The sequence below is a fragment of the Cervus canadensis genome, chromosome 20, assembly GCF_019320065.1.
Source record: "Cervus canadensis isolate Bull #8, Minnesota chromosome 20, ASM1932006v1, whole genome shotgun sequence".
In the NCBI taxonomy this organism is placed as follows: domain Eukaryota; kingdom Metazoa; phylum Chordata; class Mammalia; order Artiodactyla; family Cervidae; genus Cervus; species Cervus canadensis.
In genome coordinates, this window is record NC_057405.1 from 59,450,506 (window position 1) to 59,470,604 (window position 20,099).

Below are 20,099 nucleotides of genomic sequence, written 5' to 3' on the forward strand. Positions count from 1 at the left end.
GGCACACGCACGTACACACACATCAGGGAGTGCCTAGGAGTCCTGCAAGGGAATCTGCAAGAGGGCCTGGCTTTCAGCCGCCCTGATGGAGAAAAAGGAATCCTGACTTTATGAACAGGGACTCCCAAGTGGCACAGTGGTAAATTTGTCTGCCATTGGAGGAGATGTGGGTTGGATCCCTGGTTTGGAAAGATTCCCTGGAAGAGGAAATGGCAACCCACTCCAGTATTCTTGCCTGGAAAATCCCATGGACAGAGAAGCCTGGTGGGCTAGTCCCTGCGGTCGCAAAGAATCATGACTGAGTACCATCACCACCAACAGATATCAAAATAATAAAAGCACAAGATATCAAAATCTGAAGCTAAACTGGTGCTTTGAGAGAAATTTATATCTTTAAAGTGCTTATATTAAAAATTTGTTTAGATTCAAGTTTGTAAATTAAGAAGACAGGAAAAGAGAAGCAAACATCCTAAAGGAAGGACATAATAGAGTGGATGTTAATGAAATGGTTCTTCAGAAAGTTCTATAAATGGTTAAACCTCTAGCTAGAATGAGGAAAAAGAGAAAAACATAAATTATCCATATCAAAAGTAAAAGGTGGGATGTAACCAGAGTTTACAGATACCAAAATCACTTTAAGGAAGTATAAATAATTCATGCCAATAAATTTGGTAACTTCAGAGAAATGGACAAACTCACTGACAATCACAAATTTTAAAACTGACATGAGAAGAGAACTTGAATTATTAAAGATATTTAAATTATAATTGAAAATCCTCCCTCCCCCATAAAATTTCTGGACTAGACTGCTTCCCTGATGAATTTTTATCAACCATTTAAGAAAAAACTGCACCAATCTTATGCACTTTTTCTTTCAGAAAGTAGAAGCGGAAATACTTCAAACTCATGAGGTCAGCTTTTCTTACCCTGTCCCCAAAACAAAGACAATACAAGCAGAAAACAAAAACAAAAGAACACTAGAGACCAATATTCATGAACAATGCCTCGCAATTCTTAACAAATGGTTTGTTTTCTTTGAGAAGTTGTACAGTTTTTGCTTTTATGCTTAGGCCTGTAATCTATTTTAGGTAAAATTTCACATCCAGTGTTAGTTTCTAATGACACCATGCTCTTCACTTTGCTAGACAGGCTGAATGTCCACAGCATCACATACTCCCAGAATAGCACTCAGCATCACTCTTCTCTAATAGTTCCTCCCCCTCTCACCCCAATTAGAATTCTCACTCTTCGGGGCAGATACCAAACCCAAGTCCTCTCTGAATCTCGCCTAGCACAATTCGTGCTTCAGAGCAGGTGCATAATAAACATTTGGGAGTCATGTTTGGTTCTCATCTCCCTCTTTTCTCTTTTCCACACCTGCTCTGCTAAAAAACTTTTAATTCCTGCCCATCCTTCTTTCTCAGTATCTCTTGAATTGTTTATTTTCGCTAGTTCATCCCCCTACTTTAGTATATACAGGTTGTAACAGGCATCCTGTCTTGAGATTCTTCTTTTCCACATCCATCTCCAAACCACTGTGAGGTGAATCCTCCCTAAGAGGCTCTGCCATGCTTTTGTTTGATAAACTTTACTGAATAAAGTTTAAACACTTTAGCTTGGCATTCAAGACACTCTGTAGCCTGGTTTCAACTTTATTCTCTCAGACTTCTGCTACTCCGTATTCCCATATATGCCATTTTCTCCTGCAGTACCACAGCTGCATGGCTGAAATTCTAACCGTTTTCTGAGACACACTGCAGCGTTGGCTCCTATGGGGAGTCTCCCCACCTGGCCTAGAGGGACACAGTACCTCCTTTTCTTTGCACTCTTATAGTGCTTAGGGAGACTGCTTCCTAGGTTTACAATAAAAGACTATTTACATACATTTCTAATCTTTCCTTTTAGACTCCTGGCTCTTAGAGGGCAGGACTGTGTTTTTGCATTCCACATTGCTCCTAGGTCAGTATCTTTTCTACAGAAAGAAGTAAATGCATATTTCATATCTAAGGTACAGTGAAAACAGCAGAAGGCCCTTGTGGCAAACTGCATTCTCCAAAGAAACACTCCTCTCAGACACAGCCTTCTGACAGTGTGACTGACATTCTTCCCATTAAGAGATGGGGGCTTATGTTCCCTTTCTTATCTAGATAGGCTGTGATCTGTATGATTCTGAGACTAGGTCGTAAAAAGCAAAGCAGCGTTTATATGGTTCTCTTTGGGATGTTCATGCCTAGATATCAGCCATCACGCTGTGAGGAAGAGCGAGTAGCCTCAGGGAAAGGCCACGTGCAGGTGTTTCAGCTGGTGTCCCAAACAGCAGCGAGCATCAACCCCAGACGCGGGAGTGAGCAGTGAGCAAGCTTCAGGGGATCAGTCCTGCGCTGTCAGCTGAGGACCCCAACATCATGGAGCAGAGAAGTGCCATCCAGCTGTACGCTTTCTGAATTCCTGGCCCATAAAATCTGGGAGCGTAATAAAATGGTGCTTGTTTTATACCATGAAGTTTGGGGCTGCACATCAATAGTTTAGTGCAAGTCTTTTCATTTCTTTGTATCAGATACTACTAAAAAATTTTGTGTGAAAACTATATCAAACTAATGGAAAAATACTTTAACACTTTCACAGACCTGTATACCCTGAAAATGTATTAAGAAATCAGAAATCTCTAGAAGGTATGTGAATTTTATAAGTGATTTTTAGTATTACGTTTCTCTTACCTTTTCAAACTTCAATTTCACTGGCTTAGGGTTGGTAGCAGTTACGGCTTCAGCAATTTCTTGCCCAATCTTAAAAGACTGTTCCTTAGTGGCTCCTTTCAGTAGCACAAACATACTAAGAGGATTAAAAATAGAGTAGGGTAATGAGGAAGTTGCAACAAATTCTCATCAATAATAATTTTCCTGCCTAATACTATAATACCAGGGAAAACCTTTCCCCCTTACTCTTCCTTATTAAGTTGCTTCCTATCTGAGCTTTCTTGTTTTATCACCCTTGCCTTGCGTACCATGATGTATCTTGTTACAGATCCTGAAAGCATCTCATGTTTCTAGTTTAGCTACACACAGACCAGTCAGTACAGCTGCCAAGAAGGTCCTGAGTCATTCCTATACATTTACGGCTTTTTATGACACACAGTTATGTCAGTCACAAAATACAAGATGTGATTAGAAAGAAATGGAGAATTTACTTGTGATATGGGAGAAAATTTCCTTTCAGAACCACCCAACTAGGAAAAGAACACACATATATAAAACATGTTCACTGAAGAACAGTTAGCAAACAGCAAAAGGCACAAACAAGACAGCCACTTATGATCTCACTGTTCAGACAAAGACACTAGAGAATCTGTGCATCTTTTGTGTACACCTGTACATCTTTTCTCATTTGGGGGTCACAGGTTATAAAGTCTGATAACTTTCCCCTTTCATTTAATAGTGTATTATGAACATTTCCCCACGTTTAGTTCTTATACATTATTTTAACAGTTCTGTATTTCAATGTATGGATACTGTCATTAAATTTTTTTCTAATATTTCATATGTAACAGTGAACATGGCACACACTCCATGTTCTTAGAATAAATTCCTAGAAGTAGAATTTCCAGATAAATGGTATACACTAAAAATATTTTCTGAAAGATAATGTGAAACTGAATTCCAGAAAGCATTTTTTGCAGAAAGCTATTTCTGATGTATAATGCCACCAGTAGTATATACAGATACAATTTGCATATAATGAAATGAATGTACTGTAATTTTATAGTTCATAAATACTGACAAATGTTTAAGACTTGTGATGGGCTGAACTGTGTCCCTTAAAGTTCTATGTTGAAACCCTAACTCCCAGTATCTCAGAATGTGACTATAATTGGAGACAGGGCCTTAAAAGAGATGATTAAGTTAAAATGTGGCTCTAATTTAGGTGGTTAGGGTGAGCCTAATCTGGTATCCTTGGAAGAGGAAACGAAACAAAGAAACACCAGGGCTGCACATGAACAGAGGAAAGGGCGTGTGAGCACAGAGTAAGAGGGGGCAACCTGCGAGCCAAGCCGAGCGGCTTCAGGAGAAGCCACACCTGCTAACGCACGCCTCCATCCTGGACTTCAGTCGGAATTTTAAGAGAGTAAATTTCTGTGTCTAAACCACCAGATCTGTGATAGCCCTAGAAAACTAACACAATCTGTGTAACTCCCACCACAATCAAGATACAGGACATTTTCATGACCCCACGGAGTTCCCTTGTATTCCTTTGCAATAATTCTCCACTCCACTTTGGGTCCCAAGCAACACAACTTGCTTTCAGTTACTATAATTTTGCTTTTTCAAGAATTTTATATAATATACAAAGCTAATATACTTATGTCGGGATTCTTTTACTCAGCATAATTTTGACATATACCCATATTGCTGAAGTAACACTAACTAGTTCCCTTTTAATGCTGAATAGTATTCCATTATATGGATATGTCACATTTGTTCATTCATGCATTGATGAACATTTGGACTGCAGTTCTGGACTATCAATAAAGCTACAATTAAGAGTTGCGTCAGGGGTTTATGTGGACTGAAGCTTTCATTTCTCTTAGGTATATATCAAGAGTAGGACTGTTGAGTCATATGCTAAGTCACATGTTTTACTTTAGATGTAAATACCAAACTTAAAAAAAATTATTATACTTAAAATGTTTAGATGCAATGATGGAGGAAAGTGTTTATACACACATTTCTAAGTTCTAGAACAGAGAAAACCAAGCTGTGGTAAATGAAATCAGGTAAATGGTTGCCTAGGGGTATGGGATGAAAATGAGGGAATGACTGCAGTGGGGCATGGCAGAACTTCAACAGGGACAGAAATGTTCTGCATCTTGACTGGGGTGGCAGCTGATTACATGTGTCTATACACTGTGTGTGCTGAACTATATACACTGTGTACTTTGTTAAACAATATGTCTTGGTAAAGCTAATAAAAAACTAAAGTTATAAATACATGTTAAAAATTATTACAATAATATAAATATTTGAGATTTTACCTAGCAGTGTTAGTAGGTTTACTTGAGTTCATCTATGCTCTTTTGGCCAGTTATAGTTGGAGGTAAGCTTCAAGAGAGCTGACCAGGATTAATGGGAGTTTTTGGTCACTTAATAGAATTAAGGTGACTAGCCTACAAAGAGAGACTGTCTTAAAGGAGTGACTGTCATTTCACATGGGATGGAGAGTTGAGTGGGGTATTAGTCCCCCAGGAGGCCTTTTCTCAGTTACACGCAGATTAATTTCCTGAGGGACTTTTTGCTCTCGTTCCCCAGCACCCTTCTGCTGCCCTGGACGTGTGTGTTATCAAACGTCCTTCCCTATCCTGCCTGAGAACCACTATTAGAGAGAGCTTCAATAGCTGACGGAAGTAGGTCTGTCCCACTAAGGTGGGGCAAATATTGTTGAGAACCACAATTATATCTGCTCTTGAGAAAGAAACACCCTTCTGACAGACTAATTTTGATGCTATGGTAACCGATTTTCCTTAGCTAGACTCCAAGATTCATAAAATCATCAGTCTTGAAACTGGAGGGAGCCAATGGTCATTCATCATCATGTATCAGATGTGGTCTGATGATAGCCTGAGAGAGGCTAAAGTGATTTTTTGATGGCCATGCAATCAGGAGCATAGCTAGAAAGTGACTCCACATCTCACTCTTGAGAAAGAACTTTCCTTCCATCAAGCATTCATCTGTTATCCCTAGAGCAGTGCTTCTCACTATGGTATCACTACTGTCCTCTCCAAAAACAAAAGTTAAAAGTAAATTTAACAAGAGAAAGTAATTAATAAGGAATAAAATATTGTTGGGTACAGCTGATCTTTGTGGGGCCCAGATCCACCATACTATCTAAGCGGTTTGCTCCTCAAGGACCGATTTGTACTCCGTTGGGGCAAATGTTATTACTGTTGAGAATGCATGCCCTAGAGTAAATTGTCCTCATTCAGTATATTTCAGTAAGCATTACTGAATGAATCAGATGGTGAATGGTGATCAAAAGTTCTAATGATACTACAAATACATTTCATTGATTAGAATCATAAAAAAACCTGTGATACCTGATGTAGTAGTGAAAGTTGCTCAGTCACGTCCGGCACTTTACGACCTCATGAACTGTACCCACCAAGCTCCTGTGTCCATGGAATTCTCCAGGCAAGAATACTGGGAATGGGTAGACATTCCCTTCTCCAGGGGATCTTCCTGACCCAGGGATCAAACCCGGGTCTCCTGCATTGCAGGCAGTTTCTTTACCATCTGAGCTCTAGGTCTTACTAGTTGTGTGATCTCAGACACACTTCTTACCCCAGGGGAACCTGTTCCTAAAGAGCACCTGAGAATGGGCCTCCTAGGGTTTTCTGCCACCCACATGGAAACTCTGACCCAAAAGTCCTCTTCCAGTCTGACATTCTGTGTTTTTTGATTTGTTTGATTTCCTAAAAATCTTAAAGGCTCAACAACATAACTACAATCAGAGTCATGCCAATTTCTGATTCTGGGTGCGTGTTGTCAACCACTGACGTTTATGACCCTGAATTAAATTCAGTAATTTAAAGTTTTTCTCCTCTTCCCTAATTATTTTGTGAGCAGCTCTGGAAAACTATGTCCCAGTAATTTTTATTTTGCTAGACCTCTCAGCAGAAGTAGTTTTACAGAGCAGTGAAATACTCAAAGTGAGGAGTGGCTTTTGATGGGGAACAGTAGAGACTATGGATAAATGGGGCCTGGATAACTTGAAACTATCCCCACCTGTTGATAATGAAACAGCTGCTATGTGAGGGCAAGGTCTTATTCAGCATGAATATGATTATGTTGATTTTATGTGCACTAAAAAACTGGAGAAGATTAAATGTTGTTTAAAGATTAGCTGGAAGCTATTTTCAGTGATTAGAAGCATTATTTCTGACAGGTCCACTGCACTGTAAAGTGATCAGATCTCCTGAGGCAAGTGCTCTTAGAATGATCACACTGTGACTTTAAGCCTTTAATACGAAAAGAAAATTTCAGACTCCAAGAAACTTGCATAACCCCTATATTCTAGAAAAATTTTAATAAGTCATATAAGTAGGATATTACATAAATAACTGGGCCCTGAAAAATATCAAAGTAAGCCAGGTTGAGGTTATTTTTAGGATTCAAAGGCAGTCCTATCCTTTGTCAGCTCATGGATGATGGGCTTTAGGAAGTCTGAGCCTCTGGAATCAACGCGAAAACTGTATTTACCTACATGAACTGTTTAGGTAAGAAGGGCAACAGATTTTGGGGCCCAGTGAAAAGTGAACCACTCATACCTTTGGCAACTGTCTTTCAAAAACAGTTTGATTATTTTAAGATATATATTTAAATTCAGAGACCAGCAGCTATCTGAGGAATTCTTCACATTAAAAACTCTTTAAACAGACTAGACTCCTGTATATACAGTTTTTACAGATCCCTATCTAAATACTTAGGGGTTCCCAGATGGCTCAGCAGTAAAGAATCCACCTGCCAATGTAGGAGATGTGGATTTGATCCCTGGGTTGGGAACATCCATCCCTTGGAGAAGGAAATGGCAACCCACTCCAGTATTCTTGCCTGGAGACTCCTATGGACAGAGGAGCCTGGTGGGCCACAGTCCAGGGGGTCGCAAAGAGTTGGACACAACTAATCCACCATCATATCTACATACTTGCTACCTGGAGAGATGCCATGGGAATCTTCACAGTCTTTGGCTCACAAAAACTGGAGAGAACGTAGATAGAATTCTATTCTTAGGAAGGATTACCCTTAAGGCATTTCAAACACTGAAGTGAATATCTGAAGAGATGCAAAAGGACAACTACAAAACACAAAGTTCATTACCTGTCAGTATCACCATAGACAACCCTGGCACCCCATTTCTTGGTATCATTCACCAGTTTAATAGCTCGTTCCAAAGTTTCTCTGGCTTTGTGAACAATACTATCACCAACCTGTTGGTACAAACACATTGGAAAAAATTTCTTAATAGAGTTTAGTATAAGACAATAGACTTTAATGTATAATACTTAATTTTCATTACTGAATATCTCTAAAAATGAAACAAGGAGAAAAGAACACTGAAAAGAAAACAAAACAGTCACCAGTGCCATTCATTATTCCTTCTTCAAGTACTCAAGAAGAAAATGGGGTGGTGAATAATTTAGAAGAAGAAACCAATCAACATACAGACTTGCCTGTGTGAGTGTATCCGTAAGTACAATGGACTGCACTGTATACAAGGATAGCTATATTTGATCCTAGAAGAATAAACCTTATTTATTCAAGGACTTTCTAATATGTATTTATACTGGCAGGAGACCATACTATGTACATGCATGTGTGTGCATATCAAAATTTTTCTGTTGGAGTGTTACAATAATTTCTTTCAGTATCATTAAAGCACTCAAAGCCAAAGCCGGCGCACTGGGACAACCCTGAGGGATGGGATGGGGAGGGAGGTAAGGGGGGTTCAGGATGGGGAACACATGTACACCCATGGCTGATTCATGTCAATGTATGGCAAAAACCACTACAATATTGTAAAGTAATTAGCCTCCAATTAAAATCAATTAATTAAAAAAAGTTTATGCTGAACCTAAATCTCAGTGATTGGTTATACATAATTTTATATTAATGCTGAATGCAAAGAGAAATGCATAATTATATGATGGAAAATACATCACAGTGTTCAATTTAAATCAGGTAAGCACACATATGTCTAACAAGTGTTCTTTCATTGGTGATTGGTGAGTTTTAACAACGATCATGGCATAAGCTGACAAAGCAAAAAAGATGGTGGATCTTGACAAATATGAGAAAGCTAATTATATTTCATAGTTAAATAAATTAAGGAGGCTAGTATAGCACTGCTGCTTCATTTATTAAACTCATTAAAGTTAAAGGCTGGGGAAATTGCTGTTCAGCATAAATGGAACATTACTTTTTAAAGTTTTAAAGTAAGAATTATGCACTTTTGCAAACAGTATTTATAATGATCTTTCCCATTTTACTGTAAAATATGAACTATATGAACTAAATGCAGGACTGAGTAGTAATTAAAAGGCTGTTTAAAGATGTTTACAAAGGAAATATTAAGTATATGAACAAAGGAATAAATAAACTGATCACAGAAACTTAATTTGGTTTTTAAATTAAGATAATAAATCCTGTTGAGACCTTTTGTGCATTAGAAAACCTTGAGAATATGAACTACAACCTAATACATTAAAATAATCAATCATGTCATCTAATTGAAATTCAAGTTTAAATAAAATATTCAATCTGTGTTTTGCCACTTTCACAAGATAAAAATATGTGATAGCAAATAGTTAAATGGGCAAGCCATCTAGAGTTAGAGTCAAATATGATTTTGAGATCTACACATACAAATCAATACACACATACACTGATCCTAATGTCTGCCTCCTGCCATCTACTCTGACCCATTTAAACTACACCTGGAAGAGTCAGAACTCTTGCAACTGGCCCTGAGGTCCATGCACTGTGAAGGATTCAGGCATGAGAGGGAGGGGCACCGCTGAGCACTGGGGGAGAAGAAAGGAGTGGGAATTACATTAAAACTGATTCTGCTACTTTGTACTACAGTTCCTAATAAAAAACATTATAGGGCTAAGAGAATAGATTTAAAAAGAAGAAAAATTAATTGGTTTCACAATTTAGGCAATGGCTGGGATCCTGAAAAGTCATAATAAGAAAAATATTTAAAGTAAAAATTCTCTGAAAAGAATGCTGGTAAGGATGTGGAGAAAAGGGAACCCTTGTGCACTGTTGGTGGAAATGTAAATTGGTGCAGCCACTATAGAAAACAGTACGGAGGTTCTTCCAAAAATTGGAAGTAGAACCACCATATGATTCAGCAATTCCACCTCTGGGTATTTATCTGAAGGAAAAAACTCTTAACTGGAAAAGATACCTACATCCCCATGTTCACTGCAGTGTTATTTACAACAGCCAAGACATGGAAACAAGCCAAGTGTCCGTGATGGATGAATGGATAACGAAAATGTAGTTTATATACAATGAAATATTATTTATCTATACAAAAGAAGGTAATCTTGCCATTTGCAGCAAATGGATGGGCGTTGAGAGTTTTATGCTTAGCATTTTTTTTTAACGTTTCATTCTGTATTGGGATATAGCTGATTAATAATATTGTGATAGTTTCAGGTGAACAGCCAAGGGACCCAGCGATACATATACATGTATCCATTCTTCCCCAAACTACCCTCCCATCCAGGCTGCCACATAACATTGAGTAGAGTTCCACATACTATACAGTAGGTCCTTGCTGGTTATCCATTTTAAATATAGCAGTGTGTACATGACCATCCCAAACTTACTAATCCCTTCCCCTGGCAACTATAAAAGTTCGTTTTCTAATAAGTGTGAGTCTCTTTCTGTCTTGTACGTAAGTTCATTTGTATCATTCTTTTTAGATTCCACATATAAAGGATGTCATACAATATTTCTCCTTCTCTGTCTGACTTGCTTCACTCAGTATGACACCCTCTACATTCATCCATGTTGCTCTAAATGGAATTATTTCACTTTTTTTAATGGCTGAGTAATATTCCATAGTATGCTAAGTGCCACATCTTTTTTATCCATTCCTCTGCCAATGGACAGTTATGTTGCATTCATGTCTTGGCTATTGTAAACAGTGTCGCAATGCACATTGGCATGCATGTATCCTTTCAGATCAAGCTTAGATGCATTCAATCTATAAATTTCCTTCTAAGTACTGTTTCTGCTGATCTCCACAAACTGATAAGTTCTATTTTCATTTAGTTCAAAATAATTTAAAAATTTCTCTTGAGATTTTTTTCCTTTGACCCGTGTGTTATTTAGAAATCGGCTATTTAATCTCTAAATGTTTGGGGAATTTTCCAGCTATCTTTCTGTTATTGATCTCTGCTGCTGCTGCTAAGTCGCTTCAGTCGTGTCCGTCTCTGTGCGACCCCATAGACGGCAGCCCACCATGCTCCCCCGTCCCTGGGATTCTCCAGGCAACAACACTGGAGTGGGTTGCCATTTCCTTCTCCAATGCATGAAAGTGAAAAGTGAAAGTGAAGTCGCTCAGTCGTGTCCGACTCTTTGCGACCCCATGGACTGCAGCCCACCAGGCTCCTCCGTCCATGGGATCTTCCAGGCAAGAGTACTGGAGTGGGGTGCCATCGCCTTCTCTTTCTTGATCTCTAGTTTAATTCAATTATGATCTGAAAGCAGAATACACTATATAATAAATTCTTTTAAAGTTATTAAGGTATATTTCATGGCCCAGAATGTGGTCTATCTTGCATGTTCCTTGTGAGCTTAAAAAGAATATGTATTTAACTGTTTTTGGGTGAAGTAGTCTGTAAATGCCCTTTTATTGTGTTGTTGAGTTAAACTATGTTCTTCCTGATTTTCTTTATTTTCTTTTTTTTTTTTTTTCTGATTTTCTTTATTTTCTATGTTGCCTTTGCCTTGTTCCTATTTTTAATTTCCACTCTTTTACTGCTTTTTTGGTTTTGACTATTTTATATTACACATTAGTTATATTTCTTTTTTAAAAACTTTTTATTTTTGCCCAAAATATATTGCCCAAAATCCTGCAATATTTATATTTACTTTCAATACACCATTTTCAAAACCCACTAAACCACTTCACAGGTAGTGTGGGTACATTAAAATGAAAGAATCCTAATCTGTTCCTCCCAGTCCTTGTACCATTTGTCATTCATTTTAGTTATACAAATGTACATATGTAAAAATACATCTAACCAAATACTTTTTTGCTATTATTATTTTGAACAGACTGTTAACCTGTTAGATCAATTAAGAGAAGTAAAAGGGCTTCTTTTACCTTTACTTATTCCTTCTCTGATGCTCTTCCATTCTTTTGTGGATCTAGGTTTCTGACCTATTGTCACTTTCCTTCTCTCTGAAGAACTTCTCTTAACCAAATCTTGCAAGGCAGGTCTATGCCAACAAATTCCCTCAAGTTTTATATGTCTGAGAAATCTTAATTTCTCCTTCACTTTTGAATGATAATTTTGTTCAGTATATTTTATTCCATTTTCTTCTTGCCTGGATGGTTTCTGAGGAAAAGTTGCATATAATTCTTACCTTTGCTTCTCTATAAGCAAGGTGGTTTTTACCCTTTGGCTTCTTTGAGGACTTTTAACTTATTGTTGATTTTCTGCAGTATGAAAATGATGTCCTTGGGTTTAGGGTTTTGTTTTCTTTTTTTTTTTGCATTTATTCTGTTTGGTGTTCTCTGAATTTCCTGGATCTGTAGTTTGGTGTTTGACAATTTGCTCCTATTGTTCTTCAGTTGCTAAATCATGTCAGACTCTTTGCAACCCCATGGACTACAGCACACCAGGCGTCCCTGTCCTTTACTATCTCCCAGAGTTTGCTCAAATTCATGGTCTTTTGAGTTTGTGATACTATCTAACCATCTCATCCTATGCCTCCCTCTTCTCCTTTCGCCTTCAATCTTTCTCAGCATCAGTGCCTTTTCCAATGAGTCGGCTCTTTGCACCAGGTGGCCAAATTATCGAAGCTTCAGCTTCAGCATCAGTCCTTCAATGAATATTCAAGGTTGATTTCCTTTAGGACTGACTGGTTTGATCTCCCTGCTGTCCAAAGGACTCTAAAGAGTCTTCTTCAGCACCACAGTTAGAAAGCATCAATTCTTCAGCACTTCTTAATGGTCCAACTTTAACATCCGTACGTGACTATACCTGACTACTGGAAAAACCATAGCTTTGACTATACAGACCTTTGTCAGCAAAGTGATGTCTCTGCCTTTTAATACGCTAAGTTTGTCATAGCTTTCCTTCCAAGGAGCAAGTGGATGTCTGACATTAATTAGGGGAAGTTCTCAGTCACTATTGTTCCAGTATTTCTTCTTTCTTTCTGGAATTTTTATTACATATATATCACACTTTCTGTAGTTGTCCTACAGTATTAGGACATCTTTTCCTTTCTTCTTTTCAGTTTTAGCAGTTTCTACCAAGAGTTCTTCAAGCTTAGCGATTCTTTTCTTAGCCATGTTCAGTGCAGTTGTCAGAGGCATTTTTCATTTCTTTTACAGTATTTTTGATTTCTAGCACTTCTTTTTAATTCTTTCTTAGAATTTCCACCTCTTTGCTTATATTGCCCATCTGTTCTTGCATGCTGTCTATTTTAGCCATTGGAGGGAGTTCTTAGCATCCTAACCATAGTTTTAAATTTGCAGTCTGATAGTTCCAATACCCCTTCCCTATCTGAGTCTGGTTCTGATGCTGTCTTTGTTTCTTCTGTGTTTTTTGGCTTTTAGTATGTCTTGCAATTCTTTTTGACAGCCAGACATGATGTACTGGGTAAAAGGAACTGCTATAAACAGGCCTTTAGTAATGTGGAAAAGGTGTTGGGGAGAGAAGGATGTGCTCTTTAGTCCTAAGAGTAGGTCTCAGTTTTTCAGTGAACCTGTGCCTCTGGACTATAGACTTCATAAATAATTTTCAATTTTTTACCCCACTTTGGTGAGACAGGATGACTAGAGCAGGCCAGAGTTATTTTTCTTCCCTGTAGAAGGCTAGAGCAGTTGGAGTTGAGTACTTCTCTTTTCCCAGGTCAGTTAGGCTCTGATGAAACTCCAACAGCTTGGGCTCTGGTTAAATAGTTTCTCCTGAGGGCAGACTTTGTTAAACACAGAACACTCTAGTGTATTTCAGAATGGTTCTTTTCCCCTCTCTGTGCCAGAAGCACAAGGACATTTTTCACTGGTATTCACCATGAAAACCTGGCTCAGCTCCTAGAGGTAAAATTCACCAGAAGTGTGGGGACCCTGATGACTGGGTCCCTTGGGGTTTTCTCTCTCTCAGATTTGTTCACCCTGAGCCTCCAGCAATTCATCAGTTATGGTTCTGTTTTCCCTACCGTGGCACTGGTTCTCAGACTTGCGCTCTTGGATTATGCTCCGGAAAGCTGTGAGTCTCTGTATTCACCTGTTGGGCCTCTTCAGCTGGGGGGAGGGGTACCAGTTTACCCTGTGACTTCGCCTCTCCGACAGATCTAAGAGGAGTTGTTGACTTTTCCGTTTGTTTGGCTTACTTGGTGGGAGGACAGAGTGGAGACTTTGAGTTTCTTACATGCTGGACATATAGCCAGAAGTCCCTTGCACAAGTTTTTGGAGTTTACTTTGCCTACTGTGAGCTGTCTGGGGACTTTATATTGTTCCACTGCTTTTCCTTTGCTGAACTACTGCAAATATGGCATACCACAATGCTCTAGCCTTCATCTGGCCTGAAAAGATCATCAACCAAAAAGAATACTCTGTTCTTTTCTTAAGTAGTGAATTATTGTGTTACTTTGTCATACTACTTTGTATTTATGTCAAATTAACACCCTAACTTAGTAAATAATAAGAAATTAGTCTTTTTAATGAAGAGTGTCTTAATTGATGCTTTTGAACTGTGGTGTTGGAAAGACTCTTGAGAGTCCCTTGGACTGCAAGGAGATCCAACCAGTCCATCCTAAAGGAAATCAGTCCTGAATACTCACTGGAAGGACTGATGTTAAAGCTGAAACTCCAATACTTTGGCCACCTGATACGAAGAACTGACTCATTTGAAAAGACCCTGATGCTGGCAAAGACTGAGGGTAGGAGGAGAAGGGGACAAAGGAGGATGAGATGGTTGGACTGCATCACTGACTCAAGGGAGATGAGTCTGAGTAAACTCTGGGAGTTGGTGATGGACAGGGAGGCCTGGTGTGCTTCAGTCCATGGGGTCACAAAGAGTCAGACACAACTGAGCGACTGAACTGAACTACTGCAAAAGAAAGGTTTTACTTCATACTAGTATAAATACTAGTATACTAGTAAATACGGAATGACTTTTTTTTTGGATATTTAGAGAAGACAAATGAACTTGCCTCAGATCTCTATCGATACATTAGAAGGAATTATCTAGCACCAGTGTTACTGTGAACAGTGCTATAACGGTGGCATGGAAACCTCACGCCAATAACTGGTCATGATAGGGTCATCTAGATTATGCAGAAATGTGTATGCTGATTTCTAAAATCACCATTAAACAGAGTGCTCATAGAGAAAACCCACAAATCCCTAAGAAGATGTATGTCTATAAGCCCTGGTTTAAGAAAAACTGATACTATGTCATGGAAATGAAACACTTTAGTCTAAAGTTTCAAACCAAAATGCTTCAGTGAACAGGTTAGTCATTTAAAGCTGCTTTAGTCTCTTTTAAAAAAACCAAAGACTTGTATCACTTACCTCAATGCATGGCATTCTCCCGGAAAAATTAGCAGCTGTATAGCCAAATGTGACATTTGCTATCAGCTTAAGTCCTAGCTGACGTGCCTCAAGCATTCGTGAAAGGGCTCTGTCCTGCTTGTAAGCCTTCATCGACCGCTTCACCATGAGTCTAGTCTTCAAAATCTCTTCAAGCATTCTTGGTAGCACACCCTTTCTTACTGAAGGCTATCATAAAGGAAAAAAAAAGAATGTTTAGATCCCATAAATATCATAGATTTAGATAATTAAGAAGGAAGCACAAAGTATAACAATGGCCAACTGTCATGAATTGAAACAAACAATAAGAGTGGCCACAAGACCAGTGGCCGTCAATATAAAATCATCACATTTTCTTTCTTTTGAAGAGGGCTTTTCTCCTAAAAGGTTCCTGTAATGTTTATAAATCTACTGTAGCACTACTATGTGAGTTCAGAGACCTCCAGGAAGGAGGATGCCAACTAGTACGTAAAAGACCATACGCGTTCAGAAGGAAATTTTGTCAAAACTTTGATCCAAACCCCCACTCTTTCAGAAAGACACACGGGATTTGCATCACTCATAACAGACCTCAGTTTTAAAAGATCTCATCCTAGTGACCCCACACAGTGATCTGCATGGAACTCCATTTATCTACCTTGGAAGAATGATGAGCTGGGTTGACTCTGCTGACATTCAAACCTGCAGTTCCAGGGACTCTAGGTATTTCAAATCTGATGCTTAGACCACTAAGCCATCCCCTCCGGCCTATATTTATTAGCAATCTGGAAGAGGGGATGAATAGTGAGGTGATAAAATTTGTTGACGCCAAAAAGAAAAATCATTTGTATTAATCAAGACTAGGGAGAATTTACGAGAACTCCACTAGGAATGAAAATCACAAAACAGTATTAACTTTGAAGATGATTCACAGACACGTGCAAGGTAATGCATGTCAGACTGAACAATTAAAATCTCAGGGATAGTATAATCACACTCCTGAATACTAAAAAAAAAAAATAAAATAAAAATCTAACTTTCATTAAGTTTTACACATTGGGTCAAAATGTAGATGCAAGTTCTTATAATGCTGTTAAACGGAGATAAAATAATAAGCTACTAGATATGTGGCAATGAAAACATATTCTAACCTCTAATTCATTCTGTGTACCTTTTGAAGCAGCCATGTTTATGTTAAGACATGAAGTGTTATTTGTTAAAATGTAACATTTTCCAAAATGGAATATATCATGAACTCTTGTGGTAAAATTTTTCCTAATATCTAAGTGGCTAATTTTAGAGTACTCTTTAAATACAGCATCCTTGGATTGGTAGAGAATGATGCTACTTTTGCTAAGTACACCAGAATGAATTTGAGGGCTAGTGGGGTCCATGCTACCACCACCAACCACTCTACTGTCCCATGATTCTTACAGACTCACTGCTAAGGAAATAGAAAAGAAAGGAATGAAGTTGGCATATGAGAGGCAATATAATCTTCTCCTAGATCTCTTCCTATTTGCCTTTGATTTATTCACTTATGAGGCTTTTTAGTCTTTTTTTGAGGGGAGACAGAGAGAGAAAAAATGACTCGATTAAGTCTGGGTATCTTCTTAAAAATATAATCAATAAATATATTAGAATATCATTTCTAAGACAGTCTTAATTGAAAATATATAGAATTGGTAAAGTGTATGCATTAAAGCAGTTGTAATCTTTGTAAGTTAACACTGTTGTGGTCATCACATAGCTATCTAAGTCTACCAGATTCTAATAGAGGGCAGGAGGTATATATGCAATCTATTTCTTGCAATAGTTCATTAAAAAACTACAATCTAACAAAAGATTTTAAACCTAAATTCATGCAAAATAAGATTATTAAAAAATGATTTAAAAAATTTCTTAGACGATTCCTTGTATCTTTGATATTTTTGAGATATTGAAGTAGCTTTTTTTTTTTTTTGTACTATATGCCAACAATATCTAGACCATTAGCTCTCCAAAGGTTAAATCACAGTTGATATCTTTCATTTATATGAGATTATTACCTTGACAAAAGCTATTCCATTGGGGGACACTGTGATATCATGCCTAATTTGGTAAAGTAAATCTGGAGGTACTCTTAGAGAGGTACAGCCAAATTTGAACTCATCATACCTGTTAAGGAAAAAAAAAAAATTCAAGCAAATACTTTCTCAAATCATAGAACAGAGACTCTGGGCAACTTTAGGAATCTTTCTAATTCTATTGGAAATTCATTTTTAAACATCTAAACATGAATTCATATACTTAGTAATGTTTATTTGATTAGCTACCAAAAAGCAGCTCTTCAAATACAATTTATTAAAAGAAACATTTCTTAAATGGCACTATTCTAAAACATATGGGAAAGATCTATACTAAAATACCAGATTTCATCTCAACATAGGACTACCTTACACTAAATTACCTAAAGAAAAATTTAAACCTTAAATAAAAAGACTGTAAGGGCTTCCTTAATAGCTCTGTTGATAAAGAATCTGCCTGCAATGTAGGAGACGCCAGTTCAATTCCTGGGTCGGGATGATCCACTGGAGAAGGGATAGGCTGCCCACTCCAGTATTCTTGGGCTTCCCTTGTGGCTCAGCTCGTAAAGAATCCGCCTGCAATGTGGGAGACCTGGGTTTGATCCCTAGGTTGGAAAGATCCCCTGGAGAAGGGAAAAGCTACCCACTCTAGCATTCTGGCCTGGAGAATTCCATGGACTATAGTCCATGTGGTCACAAACAGTCGGACACGACTAAACGACTTTCACTTTCAAAAAGACTGTAAACAACTTTTCCAAATTCCTATTCTTATTAAAAAGACAGAATTACTGATACAGTTCCCATAAAAGCTTTCTATAAGCAGTGAATATACTTCAGACTAAAACTATAACACTTGGTTTTAATTACACAAAAATATTATAAAGGAAGGCCATTTCTTATGAAAAAAAATTTGGTTGACATGAATAAAATCTAACATTTGGCAATGTAACTTTTTAAAAGAAAACTATTTCTAAGAAAAGTCAAGAGGAAGTCACAGCTAAAGTTATAAGATCATAATCCTCAAACTGTTCCACTGAAAAGTGATTTATACCAATAAATTTTATATAATTCTTATTCAACAGAAGGTAAGCAAGATATAACAAAGATTATATTTACCAAGATATAACAAATATGTCTTATTTAATAGATATACGTGAAGAATGAAACAGATAAATTGCAAGGCTGATCGTATTTACAGTCTTGTTCACATGAGTTACCTATCCATGATGCTGAATTAGTCATACAATGACCCACATACACACATGCACACACAACTACAAAGAGCGGACTAGCTATATTACAGCCCATTCCTCCTGCTCAGGAGGGTAGGCTCATATGCAGAGAGACACTCAAAGTCTTAAGTTTAGTAAGAAGTATGATGTATAACAAAATAATTGTAAATATGAAAACAACTTACTTCCCCAAGTTTTCCACATGACCGAGGCAGGTGGAGAAACAGTAGTTGTATGCAATCACAATAGAAGGATACAGTGACTGGAAATCCAAGACGAGAACAGAGTTGCTGTAGAAGCGAGACTCGGGCTCCATGATGAGGGGCACGCACTGCGGGGCTCTCATCTGCGATCTCTGCTGTACGCTGGGTGTCACAGGAATGTAGTTCATCGGTTTAGCAATACGCAACATCATTGACTCCACACGGTACTGCAGGCAGAGGCGGAAGGAAGGGGAGAAGAAGAGACTTAAGAACAAATACACTGGTCTTCTGAATATGTCGAGAATCAGGTGGGAGATGTTCTGTTCTTCAGAATACAGCTGCATGACTTTCTCACACGACAGTTACATAGTATTGGTTATTTAATCAGCTTTTATAACTTTTATAAAAACTATAAAATATGTCAAATAACTTATACAGTAAGTCAATTTTAAAAAGACAGAATTACATTTAAGATTTAAAAATAGCTATATCATAATAAAAGATGTAGAAGAGACAGCTGTACAATGTAACAATTTCATTAAAAAAGCTGGCCAATAATCTTTCAAAAATTTATTCGAGAAAACTAGAGGATGGCAATCAGGAGACTTGAGATGGATAAATGTTATCTCAATTTCCCAAGAAGGAAACACAAGGATTCCAAAATGGAAAGACAGGTTAATAATGGTTCGTCACAAAAATTAATCAAGCAGTTATTGATCATTTATAGTAACAGCTATAAAGTGGACAGTCTGTAGTTTGGAGGGGGGAAATAAAGCACTCACAAGAACCAGTATAGGTTCCCTGAAATGTTCTCATATGGTTTTAAGGTATCTCTCTGCCTTTTATTATAAGCCAGCTCAAATAGGCTTTGAAACTCATGGGAGTATAAATAAGTAAAATCAATATAAAGCAATAAAATAAAATACAGCAACAAGTATTGCTAAAGTAATTAGAGCTCTAGGTTTCCTTTATTTACTGAATTGGTACACTGGGGAAATGTTATAGACATAAAATAATTAAAATAAAAGATTTTATGAGGTTAAGGAATCTGAGTGATTTAATATAGTATCCCAGATGGCTTAGCACAGTGTTTATTTAACATAATAAAAGTATTCAAATAAATATTTGTCAAATAAAAGCAGGAAACCATTTCAGCAAGACATTTAAACAAAATCTTTCATTATATCCTTGGGAATCTAATTAGAGTGATATAAGTTAAATGGCTTCTAAGGTCCCATTTTTCTTTAATATTTAAAAAAAAGTGATATAGCCCACTTATATTGATTCCC

General features: G+C 37.6%; 1 protein-coding gene and 1 long non-coding RNA gene across 4 annotated transcripts in view; one reads left to right on the top strand and one right to left on the bottom strand.

Moving 5' to 3' along the window:
* Window positions 1-20,099, bottom strand: part of REV3L (REV3 like, DNA directed polymerase zeta catalytic subunit) — a 174,829-nt gene that overhangs the window by 12,087 nt on the left and 142,643 nt on the right. For all 3 annotated transcript variants that reach the window (XM_043439689.1, XM_043439688.1, XM_043439690.1), the window contains 5 exons: window positions 18,793-19,037; window positions 17,358-17,466; window positions 15,313-15,519; window positions 7,869-7,978; window positions 2,718-2,832 (listed from right to left, as the gene is read on the bottom strand). In XM_043439689.1, coding sequence (XP_043295624.1) covers window positions 2,718-2,832; window positions 7,869-7,978; window positions 15,313-15,519; window positions 17,358-17,466; window positions 18,793-19,037 — 786 coding nt within the window. The remainder of the gene's footprint in view (window positions 1-2,717; window positions 2,833-7,868; window positions 7,979-15,312; window positions 15,520-17,357; window positions 17,467-18,792; window positions 19,038-20,099) is intronic.
* Window positions 190-14,849, top strand: LOC122422919. Its single transcript, XR_006264015.1, has 3 exons — window positions 190-272; window positions 5,043-5,045; window positions 14,799-14,849. It is a non-coding gene; the product is annotated as an uncharacterized LOC122422919 (long non-coding RNA).